This window comes from Trachypithecus francoisi, unplaced genomic scaffold (assembly GCF_009764315.1).
Source record: "Trachypithecus francoisi isolate TF-2019V2 unplaced genomic scaffold, Tfra_2.0 Lachesis_group8, whole genome shotgun sequence".
Classification (NCBI taxonomy): Eukaryota; Metazoa; Chordata; class Mammalia; order Primates; family Cercopithecidae; genus Trachypithecus; species Trachypithecus francoisi.
This window is the reverse complement of record NW_022681473.1, coordinates 9,061,687-9,077,317: the sequence shown is the minus strand read 5'-3', so window position 1 is coordinate 9,077,317 and position 15,631 is coordinate 9,061,687. Positions and strand designations below refer to the sequence as shown.

Here is a 15,631-nt window from a genome sequence, read left to right as displayed (position 1 = left end):
TACGCTCGCACAGGCAAGCCTGCCAGGGGCGGGCAGCTCGCGCAGGATGGGGCGGGACCAGACAGTTGCGTGCACAGACGGCTGGCGTGGGAGGTCAAGATGGCAGTTACCATGCTCCGGGCTGCGCTGCGGGGATGGAGAACCGGTGTCCGGCGGGGCTGCGGGCTACGGCTGTTGGTGAGAGCGCTGAGCGAGGAGCTGAGGGCATCGCGTGGGTGTGAGGCTCAGTGTTAATCATTGTTAACTCCGAAAACTAAGGCATTCCTATTTGGGGCCTTAGTTTTGCCGTTTTCGATCGGAAGAACTTGTCTCCCGATCGAGTGTAGATACAGAAACGAGAGGGAAAGTGGTAGACTGCAGTGCTCTTTGGGAGCATTTAACACAGTGCCTAGCAGTGTGTATATAAGCCAAAACGTTTCAGATAAGGGGCGGGATCCTAGCATGAGTGTGCGTAGGGAATTATTGCCTTAATTCTTTTCCTTTTTTCTTTTTCTTTTTTTTTTTTTTTTGAGACGGAGTCTCGTTCTGTTGCGCAGACTGGAGTGCAGTGGCGCGATCTCGGCTTGCTGCCAGCTCCGCCTCCCGGGTTCACGCCATCCTCCTGCCTCAACCTCCTGAGTAGCTGGGACTACAAGCGCCCGCCACCTCGCCAGGCTAATGTTTTTGTATTTTTAGTAGAGATGGAGTTTCCCCGTGTTAACCAGGATGGTCTCGATCTCCTGACCTCGCGATCCGCCCGCCTCGGACTCCTAAAGTGCTGGGATTACAGGCGTGAGCCACCGCGCCCAGCTGATTGCCTTAATTCTTAAGGCAATCATAAGATTAAACACCACTATATCCAATCACAGATGTGATTAGGTGAGCAAGGCCAGCCAGGCAATCATGGAGGTACAAACAAGGCTACGCTGCCAATGTAATAATAATATCTATTTCTAAAACCGAGGCAGAAAGTTAAGCCTTAAGTTTCTAAAGGCTTGATTGACTTTTCAGAAGTCTACACATACTCTTTTGAATCCCACCGAAATCCTAAGAGAGGCAGACCATTCAGAGTATCTGAGCCTCCTTTCCATCCCATCTGTACCCTGCACCGTGGAAAACCAAAAACTGGTGCTATCTTATGTCAACTTAAATAACAGACTCTAAAATAAAATGGTATTTATTCGGGAATGGGTGTAGACTATGTGTTTATCAGGCAGGTAGAAGAAGACAAAGGTTTTTAACAGAAAAATGGGCCAGGCACGGTGGCTCACGCCTGTAGTCCCAGCATTTTGGGAGGCCAAGGTGCGTAGATCACCTGGAGTCAGGAGTTTGAGACTAGCCTGGCCAACATGGTGAAACCCGTCTCTACAAAAAATACAAAAAGGGCCGGGCGCGGTGGCTCAAGCCTGTAATCCCAGCACTTTGGGAGGCCGAGACGGGCGGATCACGAGGTCAGGAGATCGAGGCCATCCTGGCTAATACGGTGAAACCCCGTCTCTACTAAAAAATACAAAAAACTAGCCGGGCGACGAGGCGGGCGCCTGTAGTCCCAGCTACTCGGGAGGCTGAGACAGGAGAATGGAGTGAACCCGGGAGGCGGAGCTTGCAGTGAGCTGAGAGCCTGCCACTGCACTCCAGCCTGGGCGGCAGAGCGAGACTCCGTCTCAAAAAAAAAAAAAAAAAAAAAATTAGCTGGGTGTGATGGCGTGTGCCTGTAGTCCCAGCTACTTGGGAGGCTGAGGCAGGAGACTTACTTGAACTTGGGAGGCGGAGGTTGCAGTGAGCCGAGATAACGCCACTGCATTCCAGCCTAGGTGACAGAGTGAGACTCCGTCCCACAAAAATAATAATAAAAATAAAGGAAAGGAAAAAAGAGTATTACATAATTGTATTGAGATAGTTATCCTTGGCTACAAGGATGAATAACAAGGGTGGTGCCAGTTCAAGATTGGACAGGTAGTTGTTGGACAGATGGCCTTGCAGAAATTTTTGTTTGCTTTTGATTTTTGAGAGAGTCTTGTCGCTCTGTCACCCAGGCTGCAGTGTAGTGGCATGATACCAGTTCACTGCAACCGCTGCCCCCTGTGTTCAAGCAATTCTCCTGCCTCAGCCTTCCAAGTAGCTGGGATTACAGGCACGCACTACCATACCTGACTAATTTGTGTATTTTTAGTGGAGACGGGGTTTCGCCATGTTAGCCAGGCTGGTGTTGAACTCCTGACTTCAGGTGATCCACCTGCCTCGGCCTCCCAAAGTGCTGGGATTACAGATGTGAGCCACCGTGTCCAGCCAGAAATACTTTTTTGTGTAAGGTTGCAGTGGCCTTTGTGCAAGTCTGTGGTTTTTGCAGTCTTTTGTGATAGTTCTTGTTATTAAGTATTTGTGCACAAGAACTCTCTTTTCATGGCCCTCCCTAGCTCTGTTTGTTGGGATTTTTAACCTAAGTGACTCACTCCATTTTGATTCTGATAGCTTTCACACCGATCGCCCAGCGTTTTATTTATGCCATTCTCTCTGCCTGTAATGTTTCCATTCTCTACTTACTGAAGTTATGCCATCCTGTGTTGTGTAGGCTATTGGAGAAATGGGATTTTTGTTTTGCTTCAGAGCCAGACCCAGGGCCCTCCAGATTACCCCAGCTTTGTGGAGTCTGTGGATGAATATCAGTTTGTGGAGCGCCTGTTACCCTCTACGAGGATCCCAGATCCCCCAAAACATGAACATTATCCTACCCCTAGTGGCTGGCAGCCTCCCAGAGGTGAGCTGGGTGGTTAGGGATCATTTGAAAACTTCATAGAGCATCACCTCTTCCCCAGAGGTTGGCCTCCCCCATGAGGCTCTGGACTCTTCATTGGGTTCAGGACTTGTTTTGCGATCCCTGTGGGTTACATCTGTCTCATGCCCGAGGAAGAGCCGAGGAATGGAGTCCTCTGTTGTTCACTGGTACTCATCCATCCACACTATTGGAATTGGGTCTTTCCCATATGGGGGAAAGTAAACAACAGAGAGAAAACCCAAGAGCTTGGACCTTCTTTCCCCCCAGGAGACTATGTCTATAATTAAGAACACAGCTTGGAGTCAGGCAGTTCTGGGTTTGAATTTGGCTTTATTTACTGTTGATATTATCTTGAATTAGTCACTTAGCTTGACCCAACCTGTTTTAGCAAAACGGAGATAATCTGCTCAGTACCTAGAGCCCTTAGTGCAGAGCCCAGCATATGGTAGGTGCTCAGTGCTTGTAAATCCCAATCTCTTTGTTCCAGAGATTGCTTTCAGCCTCCCTGACCCAGTGGAGGAGGGCAAGGATTGACCTAGAGGGGGACCCAAAGATCCAGGGAGGCATGTCCCTGACTTCATGTTTTCTTGAGTACCTACTTAGTGACAGGCCTTGTGTGGGGCCTTAGGGTACCAGGGTGAACAATTTGGTCCTGACTCCAAGCTGAAGGAAAGAGGAGACCCCCTGGCCTAAAGTCTGGAGGTGGCTTGGTCCAGCTGGGTGCACTGGCCCTCTGCAGACTGAGAGCAAGGACCTGGGCTGAGGTGGGATGGCACCTAGGAAGAGTTGATTTAACAGTGTCTTTCCCTGTCGCAGACCCCCCACCCAACCTGCCCTACTTTGTACGACGCTCTCGGATGCACAACATCCCTGTCTACAAGGACATCACGCATGGCAACCGGCAGATGACTGTGATCCGGAAAGTGGAAGGGGACATCTGGGTAAGTGGGTGGGTGGGTCTGGGGCTGGGCCTGACCCTTTCAGGGCTGGAGGGACAGGAGTCCTTTCAAGGGAAGAGATTCTTGGCCTGACCTGATTTGTCATCTTTCCCTAGGCCCTGCAGAAAGATGTGGAAGATTTTCTGAGCCCGCTGCTGGGGAAGACACCCGTCACCCAGGTCAATGAGGTGACAGGTACCCTGCGAATCAAGGGCTACTTTGACCAGGAGCTTAAAGCCTGGCTCTTGGAGAAGGGCTTCTGAGGCCTAGCTGAGCAGCCTGCATGTCAACGTGCCCTGCGGATCAAGTCTAGGGGGCCTCAGGAGGAGGGAGGTGGGTGTTGGAGCCCCTGAGACAGGGGATACAGAAACTAAGGCTAAAGGACTTTGGGGTCAGGCCTTCCTTGCATAAAGGAGAAAACTGGACCCTATGTACATGCTGGGGGAGAGTGCCTAATGGGGGAGACCAAATAGGAATAACAAGGCTAATGGGGGGTGTTAGCAGCTTTCTCTCCCTATCTTGGCCTGTTGTTTTTTGTTTTTTGAGATGGCATCTCACTCTGTTGCCCAGGATGGAGTGCAATGGCATGATCTTGGTTCACTGCAACTTCCACCTCTGGGTTCAAGCGGTTCTCCTGCCTCAGCCTCCTGAGTAGCTGGGATTACAGGCACCTGCCACCACAACCTGCTAATTTTTGTATTTTTAGTAGAGATGAGGTTTCACCATGTTGGCCAGGCTGGTCTCGAACTCCTGACTCCAAGTGATCCGCCCACCTCGGCGTCCCAAAGTGCTGGGATTATAGGCGTGAGCCATGTGCCCAGCCCACCTTGGCCTGTTCTGTTTTCCTTTCCTTGGGCTCAGCAATTCAAATTCTAGTTGTTATTTGGTGGAAGCAGTAGCCCAACCCAGTTTAGGGGAAGGTAGCACAGGGCAGAGCCACTGGGCACTTTGTTTCCTTGGCCCTCCAAAGCTCACTGTTGCAAACATCCCCAAGCCCTTGCTCTAGGCCAGATCTTATTTGGTACAGGCTATGGAGAACACAGATGACTCGGGCATGGGGCTTGGAGAGCTTCTGTTTGAAATACAGTGCTGGCACTGGGGCACAGAGTGCCCACGTTAGCCCTGGGCTCTTTCTCATAGAGAGGTAAGAGGCCCATTCTTGGTCACTGTTCCATTGCAGACCACACTTGCTGGCCTGACCACAAGGGAATGGCTGGGAACTCCTCACAGCCAGCATAGGGCCATCCTCCCCAGCCTGCTTACCTGGAATCAAGGCTGGGGAGGGGTTTGCAGGCAGGAATACGCTGACCTTTCACCCTGCCATCCCATCCCAACCCCAGCTCACTAGCTTTCACTGGAGTCACAGGGGCCAAAGGCCTGAGACCCCACCCTGCCCCCAAACTGGCTAAGACAGCTCCCAGCTCCTGGCTCCCCAACTTGGTCTCTGCCCTGAGGCAGGGCACTGAACTCTGGGCTGCTTCTCCATGTGTAAAATGGGCACATCTTCCTAATCTGTTAATGGTCAATGGTGTCCCCAAGGATAGTGCTGGCTTCCATGGAAACCCTAACTCCTGGAGATTCCATTCCATTCTCAAGTGTACAGCCACAGCAAGGAGCCCGACACTGATTTTATTGATTCCATGAGACAAACCCCACCAACTGTTAATGCGAGTTTTTATTTGGCTGTATATACAATTTAAGCTATTAAAATTTGTACAATATTTACAAATTAAATAATCATCTGAAACTGTCTCCAACAACTCTTGTAACACAAAACCAAGGGGAAAAGACAGGGGCAGGCAGGTCCTAGCTCCTGTGGTCCCTCCTTGGTACAGAGCCTTTTCTAAACTGGAAAGACCTTCGTCTTTCCCAGGATTAAGCATTCAACTTCAAAAGACAAAATTTAAGCCAAAAGACACTAGTAAGGAAGTAATTCCAATTCTAAACTCCAGAAGTTCTGCCAGTTGAGAAGTGGCCTTCCTTGGGCGCTGGGATTGCAGTGGTCAGGAGCAGGCACACTGGCCCTTGCCTGGAGTACGGCTGGGCAGTGGCTGCTGGGTGAGACAGGTCAGTCTCACCTGAGAAGCTGCAGGGGAAAGGGGCCTGGGGGGAGGGGAGGGGCGGGGCAGGGTCCCTCAGTGCTGCCCGCCTGCCCCCCCCACTCCCAGGCATTCCTTTCCCTGAGTTGTGTGGTTGCCAGTAAGACGCAGAAATGCCACAGGGCATAGGGGGCACAGCCACCACCACAAGAGGCTTCTGGGGAGATCAGGGTAAGAAAAGGAAATGGGTACCAGTCTTACGGGTGGGCCAGGGAGCAAGTTCATAGCTTGCCTCCAGCCCCTCTGGAGTCCACACTTAGGAACGGAAGCTAATACTGTTCGGCACTGCAGTGTGACTCCACACATACAAGTAGGGCTCAGAGGGGCTGCCCCTTCTCCCAGAAAGGGGTGGGGGAAGAAGAGGGCTTCTCAGAGCCTCAACCTTCTGCCTTCATGGCCCCAGCAGAACACAGGGCTGAAGAGTTGGAGAGGAAGGCTGGAACTGACCCGAGATCCCCATGGCTGCCTGGGACTCTGAGGGCTGGAGTCAAATGGGAACCCCAGCCTCTTTCCACTTGGCCTAGGAGATGCCGCCTCTTTCTCAGAGCTGGGGGTACTACTCCCTGCTGCAGACAGACAGGGAGCTGGCACTTGGTGGCAGGATGTGTTCCAGCGAGGGCTGCTCAAAAGAGCAGGGGCTGGGGCTGGGCTGGGGCAGTGTCAGTGGGCAACAGGAGACTCCAGCTTTTGCAGGCGGCGCCGGCGGAGCTCTGCTGCATCAGGCTCTCCATCCTCGGGCATCTCCTCTGTGCCCACTGACTCAGGAGCTGGGGACAGAGAGACTGGAAGTGGAACCTAGAGAAGTTCCCTGCTCCCCCGGCTGGAGGCCAATCACACCTACCTGGAGGCCTTTCCGTTTCAGGGGCTGTTGGGGAGGCTCCTGTGGTTGGGGTCGTGGCCTCTGAGCTGGGGATGCTGGTGGAGGAGGCAGCAGCAATAACTGTAGTGGCAGTCTCCTCAGTGGAGTTGACTGAAGTGGCAGGCCGAGGGGGCCTGGGAAGAGAAGGGACGAGAGGCGGGTCTGGTCTTGGCATCCTAGGTTGGGCAGATTCTCCTGCCCTTGGTGAGCCTTGCAGAACAGAGTATAGAATGATGTGCCCTTGTGGCCCCAGTGCCTGGCAAACACAAGTGAACATGCTGAATGAACTCAGACAGGGTGACTTGACTCAAGGGCCAAGTGATTCTATCCCTTAGCTGTAAGGTGCTTGCAGGCAGGGACTGTTGACCTGTTCACTCTTACCCTGCAGTCTCCACCCTGGGGAGTCAGGCACCTTATAGGGGACCCACTGAATAAGCCACAGTGCTCAAGCCTTGGACTCAAGTTCCTTTCCAAGCCTGTGCTGTCACTGCTAGATGCCAGGCATTATGTACATGTCACTTTTTTAAAAGACAGGGTCTCGGCTCCATCACCAAAGCTGGAATTTAGTGCCACAATCATAGCTCACCGCACCCTTAAACTCCTAGGCTCAAACAGTCCTGCCTCAGCTTCCCAAAGTGCTGAGATTACAGGTGTGAGCCACCGCATCAGCAGTAGACATCACTTACGAATATGAATTAAGACCCCTTTATTCAAATAACGTAAGAGGTCAAAAACAAGTGATGGGACCAGCGCTTGAACTTGGGCCAGGATGGCTCCAAGTGACTTCCTATTATTTTCTCCCTCAGTTTGGGGGCAGCAATTGTCAATCTAAGTGTCACTACATCTCAGGAGAATATCATGTGATGAACTAAAGCACTGCAAATTCTGAATAATTTGACTTTAGAGAAATAAAAAGGAGTAAGATCCAAAGTCAGCTCTCGAATAAACATCACTCCTGGTTAGATCCAGACGTGCTTTCTGGAGTGGGAGGATAGACAGGCACCAGGAGTTACCAAGAACTCCTGGAGAATCTGGATGGACCTGTAGATAGGTAGCCTGAATTGGCAGGTGTCAAAAGCCAAGAACCACTGCTGGGGACCTCCTGGCAGCTCCACTCCTGACCCACCAAACCCACTCTGCTTCCCCTGTACAGACACACCCCAAGGAGGCCAGCACGGTGAGGTACTGGTTGATTTGTAGCATGGCGGCATCCAGCAGTGTGTGGATGTTACGCAGGCTCTGCAGCCGGGCCTCCAGGTGCTGCCGTTCATGGCCCTCCAGAGCTCGTAACTCCTCTGGGGTCAGCCCAGCAAACCCCGCAGGGGGCACAGGCATTGGGGGGAAAGCTGGAGAGAGAGAGAAAGGCTCAGTCTGGGCTGCTGGGGCCAGACACCAACCTCACTCCCCAGAAGAACCCAGAGTGGCCCAGCTTACCAAAGGGCGGAGGCAGGGGCATACCCATCCAGGGAGGAGGGAAGGGGAAGCCAGGGGCAGGGCCAGCTTCTGGGGCAGAGCCAGAGCCTGGGCCAGATGCTGTGGCAGAAGCAGCAGCAGCACTGGTGCCAGCAGCTGTGGTAGCTGCTCCACTGGGCCGAGAAAGGGCTGCTGAAGAGCAGGAACAAGAAGTCAGTGAGTGTTCCATCCCTGCCACCCCCTGGCTGTCACAGTACCCAAAGGCTCACCTGCACTGGTGGATGGAGGGGCCACAGCCTCTCCTGAGCTGGGGGGAGGCGGGACAGGTGGAAAGGGGCCCATGGGGGGCCACAGTGGGAACATGCCTGGAGGAAAAGGAGGCAGGAGGCCCTGGGGGACTGCAGAGAGAAGACAGGGAGGTAAGAAAAGGGCCAAATGGACACAGACCCAACTCCCAGGCAGAGGGCCTGACTATTGCAAGCTCTGTCCTATTCCCATAGGCCCTGAGCCCAGCACTGGTCACACTGACTGCAAGCATCTATTTCTCATCTTTCCATCCCTTCCTGGCCCAGACTGAGATTCTGGAGGGCAGGGACTCTCCAATTTCCCAGCATCTTCCGTACCCAGTCCAGGGCAAGTACCCAGTGGTGTGCTGGGTGGCCAGACAAGGGGACACTCACAGTTGGGGGGCTGAGGCAAGAGTGGTGGGGGGTGGGGTGCAGGGGGTGGCCCCTGATCCGCAGGCTCCGGGGGTGGTGGTGACTGGGCTGGCAGCGATGCCCGAAGGACATCCATACGGCAGGTGGGGCAGGTCTGCTGTCGCTGGAACCAGGAGCGCAGGCAGCTGCGGGTCAAGGCCGGGCAGAGGTCAGCAGGTCCCTAGGGGCCTGCCTTCTGGGGCCTGTGCCCTGCTGTGTAGACTCCCCAGGGCCCCTCCCACCTGGTATGGAAAATGTGGTTGCAAGGCAGTCTCTTGGCACCAGTCACCATCTCTTCTCGGCAGATGATGCAGACATTGTCCATTGCCTGGAGCTCCTCTGGGGTGGCATCTGGATACCTGGTTAGGATGACGGGCTGTATCAGATCCAGAGCTGGAAGCAGAGGGACCCAGGACACAGCTTGGGACAGCAGCCATGACAAGCCTACTTACAGGGTGTTCATGTTGCGGATGGCTCGGCGAGACATGATGGCATCTGTCACAGCTTTTTTGAACTGTCTGAAAGGACAGTTAGTGAAAGCAGGAGAAGGGACGGGATCAGGTCGGGAGGATCAGGGGATAGGGCTGGGCTCACCTCATGGCCAGGTACATGGGCCGGATGGCAAAGAGTGGGAAGGTGTGCACCTTGATCATGATAGTCATGAAGGCCATGTACAGCAGAACCTTGATGAAACCTGCGGGGAGAGGATGCAGAAAGCAGCAGGTCACAGGGCCAGGAGGCAGAGTGGAGTATGCTGGTCCAAGATCAGGAGAGGCCCAGGCCCCTCTTACCTGTAAACAGCTCTGTGTAGAGCATGTACACAGCCTTGTTGTCCCAGGGGTTCTCACTCTGGAGGTCCACGGAGTGCAGCACATACTTGATGAAGATGGTGAGCACCATCGTCATCAGGATGGCATACTGAAGGGAGAGGGGGACGAAGGGGATGTAAACACACAGCTCCCCCTTGCTGCACCCACACTGCTCCCCCGAGCCTCTGCACAGCAGGTGCAGTGGTACAATCACAGGCTCTAGACACACCCAGGGTCCTCCTAGCCCCTCCACTTACTAGCTGTGACTTTTGGCAACTCAATGAACCTCAATTTACTTATCTATAAAATGACAGAATTAACTGTTCCTTTATAATAGTATTGTCTTGCTAAATAAAAGATGCAGGTCAGGAGCTCAGCACAGGGCCTGGTGTGAAATTCGCATTCAACAAATACAAGCTGTTGTCACTGAACACATTCTCCCTTTGCCAGGGACACGCCTCCAATTGTCCATCGAGCTAATCCTCTCCTGTCCATTACCAGCTAGCTCTGGCACAAGCCTCCAGGAACCCTCTCCTGAGCCCCAGGTTGGGGTTCCTCCTCTGTCCTAGGCTCGTTGTGCTCCTCCCCAATCACCTAGGAGTGAGTGTGTGGAGGGCAGGAGCCATATCTGATCACTGCCCCTTGGTGGCCAGCACAGGTTGGCCAAATAGCAGGTGCTGAGGAAGGGTCTGTTGGGTTATTCAAAGCGCATGTGGGGTCACCTCGGGCTTGTCCTCTCAACCTCCCAAGCCAGTTTTACCTCAAAGCCAAACACCAGCTGCACAGAAGCCCCACGGGTCAGGATGCTGTGATAGGCGTGGCTGACGAAGAGGAAGTCCAGGATGCCCAGGAGGAACATGAGAGCTGTGGGGACCCCCACACATGCGGGGTAGGGGAGGTCAGCCCAGGGCCCAACAGCTATTTAATGCTCTACGACAGCCCCACCCTCCAGCCTACCATGGCCCCAGTGATCTAGTCAGGTGGGCACACTCCACTGAACCTGGCCCTCTGGGAACTTCCTGGGGGAGGGGGAGTCGTTGGGGCTGCCCAGGCTGCAGGTGAGAAGGCAAAGGGCTGAGGGCCCAGGCAGTTGAGAAGCCCTGGAGTGGAACAGGACAGAGACTATGCAAATTAACTTCCTAAATTATCTTTCCTGTACAGCTGTGGGGGTAGCCTGTGCTCTGGAGTACAGGTCCACTGTTCACATTCCAATCGCCCCCTCCCTTGCCCTGAATCTTACTCACAGACAATGCGGCAGTGAAAGAGCCAGGAGATGTTGGGGCTGCGTTCCATCTGAGGCAGAGCACACAAGAGGCCTGTCAGGAAGCCTGGGGCTCACCCCACATCATCAACCCAGCCCTTCCTGCTCTTTAAGCCTGCCCGCTGGCCACTCCCTGGCTTCCACCTGCTCCACAACTCCCTGTCTCGACTCACAAAGTCCACACGATCCTCAGCCAGCCAGTGGAAACATTTGAGGAAGAGAAGAAGAGTGAAGAGTGCAACAAAGCGGGGGCTGAAGTCATCCCGAAAAACGGTGAAGGCCAGACAAGTCTCTGTGACGGCATACCAGGAACGTTCCAGAAGGTGCTGGGGGCCAGGCAGGGAATAATGTGGATCCCAAACATTCTTTCCCAGCACCCTGCCCTCACCTTTGGGGCAACCGACATCTTACCTCCATCTCTGCTGCCCTCAGTTGCCCAAAGAACACCTTGCCCATCACCTTGCCCAGGAGGAAGACAAGGACAAAGGCCTGGATGTACAGGACCTAGGAGTGGGGAAAGGCTATGGTTTGAGGTCACTTTCCGCTTTCCTCTGCTTGGGACTCATCATTCGGGATCCTCCACATCCTAATCACAGTTTATTCAAAGTTAGACAGCTGGCGGCTACTTCCCTACTTACCTGACCTCTAGCCCCGCCCCTGGCCCAGGCAGACTCCTCCTTCCCTCCCAGGGAGTTCCTCCCTCCCTGAGCCCTGAACTCACTGCCATGCTGGGGCTGGACTTGGTCAGGTACACCACAGTGGGGTAGAACTGGTGTTTGAGGTAGTAGGCGTGAGCCACCACAGCCCCGGTCAGCGCCAGGCTGGCCGCCATCATCACTGCCGTGCGGAACATTGCCCTGGCCCGGAGACCTAAACGGGGCAAGAAAATAACTTATGTGATGCTCCTGCTGTGCAAAATAGCACGGTGCCTGGCACAGCCTCAATCAATAGGAGAAAGCGGGGAGAGGGGGGAATCACATTTCGCCCTCGAAATCATCAGACCAAGAACAGCTTACTCTTCTCCATTTTACAAATAAGCCTTGAAGGGGTTAAGTGATCACACTGACGCAAGGCCTGGAACCTGGGTCAGTCTTGTTTCAAATCTAGGGCTCTTTCCACGCTGCCTGCCAAGCCGCCTCCTCTAGGGAGGCGATGAGGAAAAGCTGCAGTGTTGGAGGAGGGGGAGCTGCACCGCTGACCCTCCGGTGGAGGAGATGGGGTGGGAGGCAACAGCAGAAATCTGCTCCAGGGGCGGGAACGCGCGGCCAGGGCTGAGCAGCCAAGGCACAGAGGGTAGACTGGGCAGGCGACAGCGCCGGTGACAGCTGTGTTAGGGTGGGCAGTTCGGACGCGCGCCCCGCGGGAGCGGGCGGGGAACGTCAGCCTGGAATCCGGGGGTCTCCCGACCCCCGGAGTAGTGTCAACTCAGGGCACCACAAGAACGGCCGACCGGCAGAGAGCAGCAGCGGGACGGGAGGAGCCGGGTTGCCCTCGCGGCCACGCACCTGTGAGCACTAGGAGTTGCGGGCGTCGCAGGCAGGGCCCAGGCTTGAGCAGAGCGGCCGCACCGGCGTCTGAGGTCTCCCGCCAGCTGACAGGCCAAAAGCGGGCGGCGGGGCTGAGGGCCGCGCCCACTCCGGAGCCCTCAAGGGGAAGGTTCGGGTCCCGACCCCAACCACAACTCGGGCCAGACTTAGCCCCACTCACCAGGAACGCAGCGCCGCGAGCCCGCTCAATCCGCGCGACTGCGGCGGCCGCTCGGGTTAACAACACTCCCCACCCCCTGCGAACCGGAACTTCGGGGGTCAGACACCTCACTTCCGGCGGCGCGGGGCGCGGCGTGGGTCGTACCAAATGCGTCCTGCCCTGGCTCGCACTGCGCCCTACGTGGGTCCATAGCAATGGTGTCACCACCGTATCTGGGGCTCGTGTCTACGGGGAAGGGCTGGGCAAGAGGTCCGAGAGGTGGTCAGAAGGTAATAGAGCAACAGTGGGACGTTGGGGGGGGTCCCCCTATTATTTATTAGTCACAGATGGTATGGCCCCTGCGCTGAGTGGCCTCCGCCTAGTGGGGGACTCGGCCCCGCGAGCGGCTGGGAGGTGGAGCAGCTTGAGGGCTGTACCACCTGAAGGGGGGAGTAGGCCAGGGACAGACTGTATAAGCCTAAGGGGAATGAAATGTTTAAGAACCTCAATTTAGGGAGAGTCACAACAGTTTGACAAATACGGTGCTCTCTGAGAGAACTGGATGCGGAAAACAAAAATTTGTCTTCTCCATGATCACCCCCCAAGTTGTGTGGGAGTGAGTTGGGTCCCGTGGCTGCCACTGATTGGTTGCGATAAGTTACGCGGACCAATAAGAAAAAGAAAGTACCTTTGCTGGCCTATAGAAAGGGGAAAGCAGGTGAGTGGTTGTTAGGGGCGGACAGCTGCGTTTCCTAGGCCCGGGTCCCGCTCCAGTTGGCTGAAGAGTAGGGAAAGCACAGTCCTTGGGCGGGTGAGCCCTGGCTGGCCTCCGGGGACGTTTGCCGCGCCAGGACAGGGAGGGGCAGCCAGGTGTACCAGAGACTGGGAGATTAATTCCTGCTAATCTTGGGACGGAAGTGTTCTATTTGTGCAAAGGAATTGACTTCAGCGTCGCAGACCTGCCCCCATCTCAGGTTCTGGTTTTGCTATCCGTGTATTTTTCAGCTCTGAGCCATAAGCAAGACCCCCACTGGTCCTGGGCTGCACTGTATTTTAGTTGGTGTCTGGGTCGCAGCCAACTAAGCCCGCTGATTAACAAAATGGAGCCAATGCATCCACTTTGTGTCTTGCGTTTTCCTCCGTCATCTCACTTAATCATCAATCACTAAGGTTTATGAGCTAGGGGGTGCTACCCCCTCCCCCGAAACGTGGGGCAATTGAAATTCAGAGGCTTATCAAAACCTGTCCTAGGATTGGCGCCAGGTCTGTCTGCCTCTAAATCTCTGTGCTGTTGGTCTCAGCCATCTTCCCTGTCACCTGTTGACCTGACAGCTTCGGCTTATAACCAGTCAGAGTTGGCTTCCCCGTAAGGCCACGTATTACTTTTTTTTCCCCCTTTTCATTTATTTATTTATTTATTTTTGCGACAGGGTCTTGCTCTGTCGCCCAGGCTGTAGTGCATTGGCGCCCTCAGGGCTCATTGCAGCCTCGACCTCCCGGGCTCAAGCGATCCTCCCACCTCAGTCCCCCAAAGTGTTGGGATTACAGGCGTGAGCCACAACACCCTGCCTATCTGTAACTTTCTAGTGACTGCATCCAATGGCTGGCTTTCAACCCTTGCTTGACTCAACCTCTCTCCCCTTCTTGAAAGTCTCCTCCCTAAGCTTCTGTGATCCACATGTCTCTGCTCCTCTTTTCTCTCTGGCTATGCATATGTCCTCTCCTCTTTACCTGATGTCCTTCTTTTTACTTTTCCTGCATGATTTCCTCTGCTCCAGTCCACCCCCTGACCCAGGTGCTGATGATTTCCATGTCTGGTCTCCAGCTGGGATCTATCCTGCTTTTAAAACAGTTCAGCGTCCCTAGACACTGTCTGCACCCCAGCTCCAGAAACGGGCATCATGCTCACTATCTGTCCCCCACATCCAAACTGGTAGTTAAGTCATTTATTCAGTTAGTCTACAAATATGGATCAAGTGTCTCCTGTGCTAGGGACTTAGGATGTCACTTAAGAAAATAAAGATCTCTGCCTTTATGGAGCTTATCCTAGTAGATGTGACAGCAAATCATAGACATAAGTGAAAAATCTAATGTGCTGGAAGATGATCAGTGCTATAGGAAAAAAGTAGAACAGCATAAAGGGGATCAGGATGTGGTGGGGTACTTGAAGCTGGTTGCAGTATCAGCGAGGATAATCGGGTAAGCTTCCTTGAGAAGGTGACATTTGAGCAGACTTAAAGGAAGTGAGGTTATGAGCCAAGTGGATGTCTGGGTAAAGAGTTACAGCTCAATAAAGGTGGAGCAGTGCTACTTTGTTGGAGGAGATGAGTGTGGCTATAGTGGAACTAGTGAAGGGTATGTAGGAGGAGAGAGGCCAGGGCAAGATTGCATTGGCCATCACAGGGACCTTGGCTTTTCCTGAGTGAAGTGAGAAGTCATTGGAGGGTGCTGAGCAGAGGTGTGACATGCTCTGACTTAGGTGTAATAAAGTCACTCCAGGCCAGGTGTGGTGGCTCACACCTGTAATCCCAGCACTTTGGGAGGCCAAGCAGGCGGATCATGAGGTCAGGAGATCAAGACCATCCTGGCTAACACAGTAAAACCCCGTCTCTACTAAAAAATACAAAAAATGGCCGGGCGTGGTGGCAGGCACCTGTAGTCCCAGCTACTCAGGAGGCTGAGGCAGGAGAATGGGGTGAACCCAGGAGACGGAGCTTGCAGTGAGCCGAGATCATGCCACTGCACTCCAGCCTGGACAACAGAGCGAGACTCAATCTCAAAAATAATAATAATAAAATAAATAAAGTCACTCCAGCTCCTGTGTTGGAATAATCTGTAGTGGGGAGGAAGGCAAACGTGGGAGCAGGGAAACCAGTTAGGAAACTCTAGTGGTACATTAGGCAAGAGAGGACATCTTGTTGGTTCTACCTCTTGAGTGTCTCTAGAATTCATTCTTTCCTTGCCATTTTCACTGCCACTGTCCTAATCCAGACCATCATCATCTCATGCCTGGGAAAATGCAACAGTCCCCTTTCCTATGCGTTCCTCCTCATCCGTTATCCGTACAACGGCCAGAGAGATCTCCTCACACCTGAGCTCACGCCTTGCCTTCC

At 53.9% G+C, this 15,631-nt stretch overlaps 3 protein-coding genes across 10 annotated transcripts in view; 2 read left to right on the top strand and 1 right to left on the bottom strand.

The window, feature by feature from the left end:
* On the top strand, positions 1-5,445 carry MRPL49 (mitochondrial ribosomal protein L49). 2 transcript variants are annotated; one of them, XM_033206977.1, is made up of 4 exons: positions 1-177; positions 2,587-2,737; positions 3,572-3,696; positions 3,810-5,445. In XM_033206977.1, the coding sequence occupies exons 1-4, from the start codon at positions 100-102 to the stop codon at positions 3,954-3,956; spliced, it is 501 nt and encodes a 166-aa protein (XP_033062868.1). In that variant the 5' UTR covers positions 1-99; the 3' UTR covers positions 3,957-5,445. The 2 variants fall into 2 exon arrangements, with proteins under 2 accessions (XP_033062868.1, XP_033062867.1); XM_033206976.1 differs by having other exon boundaries at positions 82-217; positions 2,552-2,737; positions 3,810-5,440.
* Positions 5,354-12,688, bottom strand: SYVN1 (synoviolin 1). 5 transcript variants are annotated; one of them, XM_033206965.1, is made up of 16 exons: positions 12,540-12,688; positions 11,554-11,702; positions 11,244-11,336; positions 11,006-11,158; positions 10,816-10,864; positions 10,332-10,435; positions 9,554-9,680; positions 9,357-9,456; positions 9,215-9,280; positions 9,005-9,121; positions 8,745-8,908; positions 8,334-8,462; positions 8,086-8,256; positions 7,811-7,997; positions 6,634-6,907; positions 5,354-6,559 (listed from the first exon to the last, which is right to left on the bottom strand). In XM_033206965.1, exons 2-16 carry the CDS (start codon positions 11,683-11,685, stop codon positions 6,416-6,418), a joined length of 2,010 nt encoding a protein of 669 aa, XP_033062856.1. In that variant the 5' UTR covers positions 11,686-11,702; positions 12,540-12,688; the 3' UTR covers positions 5,354-6,415. The 5 variants fall into 5 exon arrangements, with proteins under 5 accessions (XP_033062856.1, XP_033062857.1, XP_033062860.1 ...); XM_033206966.1 differs by having other exon boundaries at positions 8,086-8,253; XM_033206969.1 differs by having other exon boundaries at positions 6,634-6,785; positions 8,086-8,253.
* SPDYC (speedy/RINGO cell cycle regulator family member C) overlaps positions 12,682-15,631 on the top strand; it is a 41,660-nt gene continuing 38,710 nt past the window's right edge. For 2 of the 3 annotated variants that reach the window (XM_033206973.1, XM_033206972.1), the window contains exon 1: positions 12,684-12,808. The gene's annotated coding sequence lies outside the window, so the exon portion shown is untranslated. Of the gene's footprint in view, positions 12,809-15,631 lie in introns of all 3 variants that reach the window. The other variant, XM_033206974.1, reaches the window with a different exon arrangement.

Bases quoted from the DNA above. Each gene is read 5' to 3' on its own strand.
- SYVN1 (XM_033206965.1), bottom strand. From the start codon at position 11,685: ATGTTCCGCACGGCAGTGATGATGGCGGCCAGCCTGGCGCTGACCGGG. The intron at 9,122-9,214 runs GTAAGTAGGCTT...CATCCTAACCAG, and splicing joins ATCCGCAACATGAACACCCT to GTATCCAGATGCCACCCCAG. The intron at 6,908-7,810 runs GTGTGTCTGTAC...TGTGTTTGCCAG, and splicing joins ACCGTGCTGGCCTCCTTGGG to GCACTGGGGCCACAAGGGCA.
- MRPL49 (XM_033206976.1), top strand. From the start codon at position 100: ATGGCAGTTACCATGCTCCGGGCTGCGCTGCGGGGATGGAGAACCGGT. The intron at 218-2,551 runs GTGAGGCTCAGT...TGTGTTGTGTAG, and splicing joins GCTGAGGGCATCGCGTGGGT to GCTATTGGAGAAATGGGATT. The intron at 2,738-3,571 runs GTGAGCTGGGTG...TCCCTGTCGCAG, and splicing joins TGGCTGGCAGCCTCCCAGAG to ACCCCCCACCCAACCTGCCC.